This window comes from Eublepharis macularius, chromosome 2 (assembly GCF_028583425.1).
Source record: "Eublepharis macularius isolate TG4126 chromosome 2, MPM_Emac_v1.0, whole genome shotgun sequence".
Lineage (NCBI taxonomy): Eukaryota > Metazoa > Chordata > Lepidosauria > Squamata > Eublepharidae > Eublepharis > Eublepharis macularius.
The window spans coordinates 149,646,394-149,658,402 of NC_072791.1; the positions used below are offsets into that span (position 1 = coordinate 149,646,394).

The 12,009-nt window shown below is 48.0% G+C and overlaps 1 protein-coding gene across 1 annotated transcript; it reads left to right on the top strand.

The window, feature by feature from the left end:
* Positions 1 to 533: 533 nt before the first annotated feature.
* Positions 534 to 1,472, top strand: LOC129323509 (olfactory receptor 5F1-like). The gene has a single exon (XM_054970044.1). It carries the CDS (start codon positions 534 to 536, stop codon positions 1,470 to 1,472), a length of 939 nt encoding a protein of 312 aa, XP_054826019.1.
* Positions 1,473 to 12,009: the final 10,537 nt, after the last annotated feature.

Below are 12,009 nucleotides of genomic sequence, written 5' to 3' on the forward strand. Positions count from 1 at the left end.
CCATGCCTAGTTGAGACACTTAGCTCCCCTCAGTAATGTCTTGTGCCCCATTTGCATTGATGTGGGCCACCACCAACGAATCCAAGCATTAATCCCGCCAATCTCCTATGTAGCTTGCAATATCACAGAGTTTTATTTGTTGGACTGGAAAGATGATGGACTTAGCTGAGATAGCCAAATTCCCAGTGCTAATTAGAGACAAAACAGTCTATGAAAAAATGAATTAATGATTTGTGGTTTTGATTTTTAAGAGTAAGGATCTGGAATAGTAAGAAGATGAGATATAAAAAAAGGATGTTAATGAGACCACTAAAGGAGGGATTGTTGTAGGGAAAAACTGTAACAGACCAACAATATGCTTATTATGTTTTTTTGCCTCTTTTTTTACTTTGTTGTGTAGGCCTCTGTTAGATCTTTGTAATTGTACTATTAATATTTAAGTTGTTAGGAAAAGGAAAAGGAAAAGGAAAAGGAAAAGGAAAAGGAAAAGCTATACTAATTGCTATTTAATTTTGACTTCCTCAGAGTTAGCAATGCAAATGGGAAACAGCACGCTGGTAACTGAATTCATGCTCACGGGGTTGACGGACATTCCAGAGCTGCAGAGCCTCCTCTTTGTGATGATCCTTGTCTTTTATACCATTACCCTAGTGGGTAACCTGGGAATGATTACCTTAATCAGATTGTGTCCTCAACTCCACACTCCTATGTACTTTTTCCTCGGCCACTTATCGATCCTTGACATTTGTTATTCATCATCTGTCACCCCTAAGTTCCTAGCTGATCTCTTAAAAGACAAGAAGCTAATTTCTTTTGATGGTTGTTTTACTCAGTTTTACTTTTATGTTGTGTTTGCCACCACTGAATGCTATCTTCTGGCTGTGATGGCTTATGACCGCTACGTGGCTATCTGTAGCCCACTACTGTACTTAGTCACCATGTCTCTAAGAAAGCGTGTGCACTTAATAGCTATTGCCTACACTGCTGGCATTATAAATGCCTTAGTCCATACAATTGCTGCTGCTAAACTATCTTACTGTGGCCCAAATACCATTAATAATTTTTATTGTGACGGTCCTCCGCTTTTTGCTCTTTCATGTTCTGATATCAGTCTCAATGAAATGTTGATGTTTGTGTTAGTTGGGTTCAATCTGATAGCAACCGTTGTTACCATTCTCATCTCTTACACCTTTATCCTGGCTACTATTTTAAAGTTCAAATCTTCCAAGAGCCGGCAGAAAGCTTTCTTCACTTGCACATCTCACCTCATGGTCATTATCATTTTCTATGGTGGTTTTGGCATTATGTATGTGCGGCCTAGCTCTAGGCAAACTCGCAACCTAGACAAAATAGCCTCCCTATTTTATATAGTGGTTACTCCCATGCTGAACCCCATGATATATAGTCTGAGAAACAATGAGGTAAGGAATGCTGTCAGAAAATATGTGGGATCTGTTTTCCAGCACAAGTGACTATATCTTTTTTACAATAGCTATTTTTCTTCTCTTTTTATTTAAGCAACTTACCGAGTTAAAAAAAAAGACATCTGTAAGTAAAAGCAATTCTTATTCCATGCCATTCAAAGCATTCCTTCACATTATCTGTGAACAAAAATGAATGTGCTGTGTAGTAGTGAGACATTTCTGAGATATCAGCATCTACATTTCAATTTTTGATTCAAATCTAGCTCCAGCCCTATGTTTTGCTGAAAAATAAGCATGAATCTGATCTGAATACAGAGCTGAAACAATGCAAAAACAAGACATAACCAATTTGACATGACATGACAACGTGGAAACTACCCAATAGGAAACATACCCACATCAACAGATATACTCAGTAGTACAGTCTACTGTTCCTTACCAAAGTAGTTTTCTGAGCCATTTCCTTACAGCATAGCCCTTTTACCTGTGTCAATTCCCCCCCCCCTGAATAATTAGATCTTACAACGTTTGCAGAAAGTCAGGACAACAGTGAGAGGTTTCTTGACCTGACATTTGGGAAGACAGGGTGAAATGTCCATAGTGCACGGTGGATGGGCAGTTGCATATAATTGATGATTTGTTGACAATTAATGACTGGTAGCATCAGAAAAATAGAGAGAATTCAGAAACAGAAACCCTCAAAATTTATTTTAATGAAAACTTTGGGATTTTTTGCTGATTTTGACTGGTACATGGACTGAGTCAGGCGACACCAACTCTTCCAGGTTTTCATATGGCTATTAAATTCATGTTCCACCTGCATTTTAGCCATTTTGTAATATTCTGTCTCCTCTGCAACTCTGGCAAGGGTTCTATCAGAGCATCAAAATGCAAAAAGGGTTAATGTGCTGTTCCTTTTTTTGAGTTGAAGAAAAACTGTGTTAATTTCCCCCCCCCTTCTCAGTTGCTTTCACTGTGTAATTGTCCTGAGTACTGACTGACACAGCCAGCACACTATTTCCATGGTGTTAGGCCAAATCATGGTTCCAAGGTTTAGGCACGGATTAGACAACACTCACAGATTCAAGTCCAAACGGTTATTCCAGAGTCAGGTCCACAGTAACAGGGCAGGGTCAGAGTTGAGGAAATCCATTTCAAACACAGGCACCAAGGTCAGTAGTAAGTAGACACATTGCTTCCACACAGTCACTCTCTTCTCTGCTTCTTTTAAGCCTCCTCCTTTCCAGCCACCTGTGCTGCATCATGCCATCCTGTTTAGCCACCTGCTAGCTGTTTCAGTCCTGCTCCTGCAAGCACTCATCATCACTGATGATGCTGGGCTGGTCCTGTGCTGCTAGGTGAGCACTGCACCTTCTGGCTTGAAGGGCTCTCCTTGCGCTCCTCTGATGGCACTCCTGAGGCTCTGGTGATGTGGCGGGGGGAGAGCTGGCCGGTGCCTGGCTTTCTGTTGCCAGCCCAGGGCTGGGAAGCTGAGGGGCTGATATGCTGGTTGAGACCTAGCTGTGGGTCTATGTCTGATTCCTTAGGGACTGCCACTGGCCATGGATCTGAGTCAGGTTCATCAGGATTGCCAGCTGTCTCATCCTCAGAAGAGTCCTCTGAGTCTCTTTGCTTTGCTGGGCTGGTCCACAACAGCAATCAAGTAAAGTCAATGGACCTTAGGGAGTTATGGGTCTGGAATTCTTCAGAGAGTAGGCCTCAAGTCAAGGGTGCGGATAGCAAAGCCTTCTTTTTTGCAGTTCCAAGGAGACTGAGAAAGTAAAAAGCTCTTCAATCACCCAAACAAAAATATATTGCTCTCTGTTACACTTGCAAGAGATGGAATGCTTGAAACATTGCAGGCAGAACAAATCAGTGAATACCCTCTGGAAAGTATTTGATAGTTGCCTCAAGCTGCAGATTATAGGGGAAAGTAGAAGGTGGTGGAACAACTGCTTTGGACAGAAGTTTTTCCAGCATTACTGCTCTTCCCCCCATCATGGAACCCCAAAGTTGCCAGGAACAAGGTTCTAATTTAGAAGAAGTTTAGCCTGGGATACTCTGATGAAACTATCAAAAACATTTTATATATTGGTCCCAAGGATCTTGCAAGAACCAATAAGGATTATATTGGAAGGTATTGGAAATCTCAATGATCAGATGCAACGTTCTATCATATGTGGTGGACATATAAGAAGGCGAGAAGATATGGATAAAAATTCATGAAGAGATGCAACAGATTCAGCAACTTTGTGCTGAACCCAAAAAATGTTATTAAATATCTTACCTAGTAATATTACAAAAGTACATACTGAAGTTTTAAATAGATGGTGATGGCAGCGAAGGTAGTATTGCAACAAAACGGAAGGCAGATTCATGTCCAGATGTGTCTGAGTGGATGAACAAATTATGTGAATATGTGCCTATGGCTAAATTAACTTCCTATATGCATAACAGACCAATCTTAGAATTTCAGGGAAAATAGAAAGTCCTTTTTGACTATGGAGCTTGTAATTAATAGACACTAAGAATAATTATTATGGAAGCAGACTAATTAGAAAATTAATATTTTAAAATTTTGAATATAAAATGCTGATTATAAAATCTTGAGTGTAATTAAGTAAGGAGATTCTGTTTATTCTTTTTATGTATTGTTATTGTTTTTCTCAACAAACTTCCTATTTGGAAAAAATGCTTATTAAAAGGCTGAAGCAGATGTGATGAAGATCACAGATCATCTGTAAGAGGTAAATTGAAGGCATACAACATTCTGATTTAGATCCCAGCTATGAGGAGCAGATGGAGCTTAATTAGAGTTGCCAGCCTCCAGGTAGTGACTGGAGATCTCCCGGAATTACAACTGGTCTCCAGGCCACAGAGATCAATTCACCTGGAGAAAATGGCTGCTTGGAGGGGGGGGGGTAGACGCTATGGAATTATGCCATGCCAAGGTCGTTTCCCTCCCCAAATTCCACTTTCTCCAGGTTTCTGAGGTTTCACACCCCAGATCTCCAGGAATTTCCCACCTTGGAGCTGGCAACCCTAAGCTTAATTCTTTATCTTTGCTCATTATAATCACCACCTTGAAACCTCATTTTGGTGCTGACTCCTCATCTCCTTCACCAGCATTAAACTTGGATAATGTAAAGGGATTTACTCCACGTTTCTAATTTTGGAGACCTCGCTAAACACTAATTTTAACTTACCGAGGCAGATAACACTTTGGTGGTGTTAGCCCAAAAGGGCCCAACCCACACCTGGCCCAATTAAGGAGAAGGCAGGCGAAGCAGAAGGAGTACAGAAAGTCTTTTTGCAATAAAGGGAGGACCAGGTTCTTAACACAAAGAAAGTTACCTTAGGTTTCTCACAGAAAACAAAGCTGCTGCCCCTTTTATACTAAGGGCAGTCTATTCCATATATGGTAATTCAAGCTAATTGGCCTATTTCTTTCTCTCTCTCTTTCTCTCTTTCTCTCTCTCTTTCTTCAAAACAAAGAAGGATACAGGAAAAAGAAGGGGGAGATAATGGGGTCCAAGGAACAGTAGGATTTTGCACTACAAGAGTTGTTAAAATACAGAGTACACACAACATATCTTAATTAGACATGGGCACGAACAGGAAAAAAACCCCAAACAGGCTGTTTGTTGTTCATTCCCGACGACGAAAACGAACAGATGAACGGAACCGAACATGTCCCATTAACGAATGTTTTCGGTGTCCGGTGTTTGTCGGCACCAGAGCACCACCCTTAGCACTTAGAGAGACCATATTCACTGGGAATGTGCAGCAGGCTCTTCTCCAGCCATCACCCAAGTTTGGTCAAGATTGCAATATGGATCTCGGAGTCATACATTCCCAAATTCGACGCCCCCAGGAAACTCCCTTTCAACACAAATGGAGCCACCCTCCTCAGTTCACTTTGGCCCCGTGTGGTGGTCCTGAAGGCGAGCCACCTCCCCTCTCAGGGATGGGGTGGGGGTCTGGCCACTCACTGGCAGCACCCCCCATGTGCCCGGCGCCAGGCCTCTGAGTCAGAGGCGGACAATTATCCGCTTGTGCAGCAAGGTGGATAAGGACTGTGGCCACTGGGCCTGGCAGGCTTGGGGAGACAGTGGCAGGCCACCTCCCCTCTTGGGGGTTGGGGGTCTGGCCACTTGTCAGTGGCACCCCCCTTGTGCCTGCCTGCCAGGCCTCCGGGTCAGAGACGGGCACTTATCCATTTAAGCAGCAAGGTGCATGAGGACTTCAGCCACCGGGACTGGCGGGCTCAGGGAGGTGGTGGCAAGCTACCTCCCCTCTCAGGGGTGGGGGGTCTGGCTGCTCGCCAGCGGCACCCCCCATGTGCCCACCCACCAGGCCTCTGGGTAGGAGGCAGACACTTATCTGCTAATGCAGCAAGGTGGTTGATGACTGTGGCCGCTGGGCCTGGTGGGATCGGGGAGGTGGTGGCAGGCCGCCTTACCTCTTGGAGGCGGTGAGTCTGGCCACTCGCCGGCAGCACCCCCAATGTGCCTACCCACCAGGCCTCTGGGTCTGAGGTGGACAAAGTCTCCGCTTACGCAGCAAGGTGGTTGATGACTGCGGCTGCCGGGTGGACAAGGAGAGGGAGACCAAGGGGTTCTGGGTGCGGTGATGAGCCATGCCTGGAAGATCCTGCGAGGGGGATGGGAAGACCCCGAATCAGCAGCTGCTGGCATCAACCATCTCCCTGCCATCACAGAAAGGAGGGGACGGGGCAGTGCAGGTGGTGGGGAAGGGACTCGTGGCAGTACCCGAGAGGGAGAGGAGAAAAGATGGAACATGAAGTGGTCAGGGTGGGAGAGGGGGACCAAGGGGTTCTGGGCGTGGTGACAAGCTGCAACTGGAAGATGTTGCGACAGGGCCTGGAAGACCCCGAATCAGTGGCTGCAAGCATCACCCACCTCCCTGCCATCATGGAAAGGAGGGGATGGGGCAGTGCAAGGGGGTGGGGAAGGGACTCATGGCAGTACCCGAGAGGGGGAGGAGGAAAGAGGGGGAGGAGGAAAGAGGAAAGATGAAGTGGTCAGGGTGGGAGAGGGGGACCAAACAGTTCTGGGCATGGTGACAAGCTGCACCTGGAAGATCCTGCGACAGGGCCTGGAAGACCACAAATCAGTGGCTGCAGGCACCACCCACCTCCCTGCCGCTACAGAAAGGAGGGGATGGGGCAGTGCAAGGGGGTGGGGAAGGGACTCATGGCAGTATCCGAGAGGGAGAGGAGGAAAGAGGGAACACGAAGTGGTCAGGGTGGGAGAGGGGGACCAAGGGGTTCTGGGCGCGGTGACAAGGTGCACCTGGAAGATCCTGCGACAGCATCTGGAAGACCCTGAATCAGTGGCTGCAGGCATCACCCACCTTCCTGCCATCATGGAAAGGAGGGGAAGGGGTGGTGCAAGGGGGAGGGACTCATGGCAGTACCCGAGAGGGAGAGGAGGAAAGAGGAAAAACGAAGTGGTCAGGGTGGGAGAGGGGGACCAAGGAGTTCCAGTCGCGGTGACAAACCACGCCTGGAAGATCCTGCGAGGGGGACAGGAAGACCCCGAATCAGCAGCTGCTGGCATTAACCACCTCCCTGCCATCACGAAAAGGAGGAGACAGGGTGATGCAAGTCGTTGGGAAGGGACTCGTGGCAGTACCTGGGAGGGAGCGGTATGGATGGTGAACTGGAAAGCTCCCAAGTGAGAGGTAGTTGGGAGGGGTCGGAGTGGTCCCAGAGAGGGAGAGGAAGTAATAGGGCAGCGGCAGCAGCTGCCATCACTCACCTTCCTGCCTTTGCTGAAAGGACAGGAGTCGTGGGACACATTCCCCCCCGCTCAAAGGGGTCCAGTCAGTCCCGTTGACAGGGGAGCTGCCATGCTGTGCAACTGTGCTGTATCCCTATACCATACAATCAGACGTGCAAACACAGCCGAGCTCTCCCTCATGACCAAGGAGGCAGCAGTAACAGAATAGTTCTTCGTGAAGCGGCGGCTGACATGACCTGCTGTCCTGCCTTCGCGGAAAGAAGGGGATGGGCAGGACAGGAGAGGTCGTTCATAACGGTTGGAGTGGTTCCACAGAGGGAGAGGTAGGAAGAGGGACCAGCAGCCCCGAGAAATGAGGGGGGCCAGAGCAGTTCCAAACAGCTCCGAGACAACTCACCTGTGTAGACAGTACCAGCACTACTCATAACAGTTTGGGCAGCACTGCCAGACACCAACCTGCCTTCACACAAAGGAGGGGATGGACGGGACAGGAGAGGTTGCTTGGATGGGTCAGAGTGGTTCAGGAGAGGGAGAGAAAGAAACGTGGCGGCAGCAGCAGATGACATCATCCACCTTCCTGCCTTTTTGGAAAGGACATGGGTTGAGGGACCCATTCCCCCCTGCTCAGAAGGCACAGCATTTGCAATTGATAGGGCCATCGTGCGGCTCAACTATATGTGCAACAGCTCCTGAGCTGTTGCAAAAGTGCCCAAAGGAGGCTGCTGCCAGCATCACCCACTTTCCTGCCTTTGCAGAAAGGAGACGTCATGATGATCTGGCTGTGTCAGGAAGGCCTAGCAAGTCCTCAGAAGCTTGTTAGCAGTGGGAGTGGGCCTGACTAAATCTGACCCAAACATGCCACCCCTCATTCGAGATACCCACTGAACTCGACAGAGAAGGGTGCCTGGCGATGGCATGGAGAACCAAGAGGCAAGATGCTTTAGTAGCCTGCGGAAGCCCACGCATTTCATGATGGATATGGGCAAGCCATGTAGGGCAATCGTCTCCACCAAGACGCGAAGGTCTACCTCCTGAGCCCCCAACCTCGATGTTGTAAGCGGCGCTGTCCCAGACCCCGAGGGGACAACCTCCACAAGCGCAGCCTGCCTGAGTGCTCCACTCCCACCAGCATCACCCTCAGGGAAAGGATTTCTTGCTTGGGGTGGATTCCGGTGACCCTCCCACTGATCCGCACTCAGAAGAGCTGGTCACCCCCTTTCTCACATCAATGGATGTTTTGCTGGGCCACGACGGAGACCACAGGCTCGGGTGGTGCGTCTTCAGGTACCAAGTCAGGGCCGTCGATGACAGGTGCTTCGGGTTTTTGCCCCTGTGTACCAGGACATCACAGGCACGACACTGCACCACACAGGACGTAATTAGGAAGGGCCTAAAAGTGCCTCCATACAGAGGCATTGAAATGTGGACCACTAACTGTCCCAGGGGAAGGAGGATGAACGGTTACAGGCTGCGCTGCGGAGCTGGCCACAAACGATGGAGTGAGGGGTGGACTGCAGGTGGGGACACCACCAAGAGTTTGGGATGGGGATGGGAGGGATCTTTCATAAAACACAAACCATTCCTCCAGGGATCCGTCACCCACCCCTCCTCAAAATGTTGAGAGAGATCCTCTCTCCCCTGCAGAAAGACCTCTTTGGCCTCCTCCACAGCCCCTACAGGTGAATCTGGGGGAGCGGGAGTACTCTCTGCTGCCCCTGAGCCACACCCTGTACTGCTTTCCACAAGTAAACCAGGAGGACTGCCTTTGCACTTCACCCCACGACCACCCGTGGCGGCCACTACAACAGGAAGACCCATTGTGCCACCAAACTAGAATAAAGGAGGACAGAAAAGGAGAGAACACTGTGAGCCCTCAGCCAAGATGCCCACTGAGCTTGTCCCCAGGGCCTGGTGGCAGCCCTGGATCCAAAGTGAGGGGCTAGAGCCCTAGATCAGCACTCCCAGATACCTGACAAGATCAGGCACTAATAATGTGAGCCCTCAGAGGTGCCCACAGAGCTTGGCCTCAGAGCCTGGCAGCAGCCCTGGAACCAGAGGCTGGGGCTAGAGCCTCAGCCCAGCACACCCAGAAGCCTGACCAGATCAGGCACTGATACCAATAATAGTAATAGTCAGGGTGAGCCCTCAGTCAAGGTGCCCACTGAGATTGGCCCCAGGGCCTGGCAGCAGCCCTGGAACCATAAGGAGGGCCTAGAGCCCTAGCCCAGCACTCCCAGATACCTGACCAGATCAGGCACTAATAATAATGTGAGCCCTCAGCCGAGGTGCCCACTGAGCTTGGCCCCAGGGCCTGGCAGCAGCCCTGGAACCGGAGGCTGAGGCTAGAGCCCTAGCCCAGCACACCCACAAGCCTGACCACCAGGATCAGGAACAGATATTGATACTAATAATAATCAGTGTGAACCCTCAGCCAAGGTGCCCACAGAGCTTGGCCTCAGAGCCTGGCAGCAGCCCTGGAACCAAAGGCTGGGGCTAGAGCCCTAGCCCAGCACACCCAGAAGCCTGACCACTAGATCAGGCACTGATACTAATAATAGTAATAGTCAGGGTGAGCCCTCAGCCAAGGTGTCCACTGAGCTTGGCCCCAGGGCCTGGCAGCAGCCCTGGAACTGGAGGCTGAGGCTAGAGCCCTAGCCCAGCACACCCACAAGCCTGACCACTAGATCAGGCACTGATACTAATAATAGTAATAGTCACGGTGAGCCCTCAGCTGAGATGCCCACTGAGCTTGGCCCCAGGGCCTGGCAGCAGCCCTGGAACTGGAGGCTGAGACTAGAGCCCTAGCCCAGCACACCAGCCTGACCAGATCAGGCACTGATACTGATAATAATAATAATAGTCAGGGTGAGCCCTCGGCCGAGGTGCTCACTGAGCTTGGCCCCAGGGCCTGGCAGCACCCCTGGAACCAGAGGGGATAGCTCCCTATTCCACCCACCACACACAGAAAAAAGCCGAGCTCCAATGCACTCTCTCTCCCAAAAGGCTATCAACAGCTCTGTCCCACTCCAGTGCTTGCTGAAAGTGAAAGCCAGAACTGGAAACACAGTGCCCTTTTTTAAGCAGAGGTTTCATGGAGAGACGCAGGAGGTCTGTGGTTGGCAGTCAGAACTGCCTAACAGGGTTTGCAGGGATGAGATTGGAGTTCCCATGACCACAGAACACTCCCCCCTCCCTTCCTCCCCCCTGGTGTCTGCTCCCACGTTACCAATTGTAAACTATTTGCAGCTCCACGCTTGGAAGGAAGACCTGCCCATTAAGCTAAGTTGGTCTTTGATTGGGGTGTCTGGGGCAACCGAGGGAGTGCGGACAGAGTTCAGGCACTCCCTCCCCTCGTTTCTGAGGTAACTGATTGAAGGCGCCTGAGTGTCTAGCTTCCCGAACGGGAAGCGCAACAAAGAAGGCTTGCGACGACTACCTGTTCGGCTGGAATGGCGCTTTACGAATGTCCTGTTCATGGTTTTTTTCTGTTCGTAATGCTGTTCGTGCCCATGTCTAATCTTAATTAGAGTTCATCAATGTTAAAATAAGGATTACATCTACTATTCCAGTTTCTGTGTACCTTACTAACTAAATACGTTCTTTTCTCTACAGAGTGTTCAATTTTAGATCAACTAAAGGTCAAAACGAGCGGTCTCCATGTACATTCTTACTGCTATATCTTAATATGGTCTAATGCTTCTATACAGATCAATTCTATTTATCTTAAATATTATGCCCAAGTTTCCGTATCTTGCATTCTACCTCATCAATAATATTTAAGTATTTTCTATCTTATCAGATCCTAACCTTATATTCAATCTATAACAATATATCAGAATACTATCTTATTCAGATTTTTAAAACTAAAACATTTTATGCATTTTATCCTTTGTGAATAAAATAATTCCCCCATTTCTCTTCGAATTCTCTCATTGGTCTTCTGTTTAAACAGCTTGTCAGTTTTTCCATCACTGCGTATTCTGCTGTCTTATCTTTCCAGATTTCCCTAGTTGGGCATTCTTCTTCCTTCCATCTGGTTGCAAATACCACCCTTGCCGCTGTCAGTAAATATCTAAATAGTTTGTGTAATTTTCTGTCTACATTTTCTGGTAGTATTCCCAATAGCATAGTTTGTGGATTTATGGCGAACTCAAATTTTAAAATATTTTGCATCTCGGCATGTATTTCTTTCCAGAAACTTTTGCTTTTGTGGCAAGTCCACCACATGTGATAAAAGGAACAGTCTGCTTCTTTACATTTCCAACATAACCCCACATATTTCTTGTCCATTTTCTCAATGTCTTTTGGTGTAATGTACCATCTGAAGAACATCTTGTACCAGATCTCCCTTAATGTTTGACTTGCCGTAAATTTTATGCCCTTTGTCCAAAGATTCTCCCACTGTTGAAATGTTATTTCTTCTCCAAAATTTTGCATCTACTTTATCATGCACATTTTAACTTGTTCTGTTTCGGTATCATATTGGAGTAAAAGTTTATATATTGGACCCAAGATATGTTCTTTTTTTCTGCATATGGGATGGGGCATTCCATATAATAGCTCAAAGGGACTCAATCTTAATTTACCCCTAGGTGTGGTCCACAATCATATCAGGGCAATAGGTAGTGCTTCTGGCCAGTGCAGTTTTGTGTCCATACAAATCTTAGTTAGACAGGTCTTCAAACTTCTATTTAGTCTTTCTATTTGACCACTATGTGTGTAGGTCCTATGAGATTCCTAGTGCAAGAGATACTTGCTGTATAATCTGATTCACAAAATGTGTCGCCCAGTCTGAATTGATAACTTCTGGGGTCCCAAAT

Coding starts and splice junctions, on each gene's coding strand:
- LOC129323509 (XM_054970044.1), top strand. CDS start 534: ATGCAAATGGGAAACAGCACGCTGGTAACTGAATTCATGCTCACGGGG.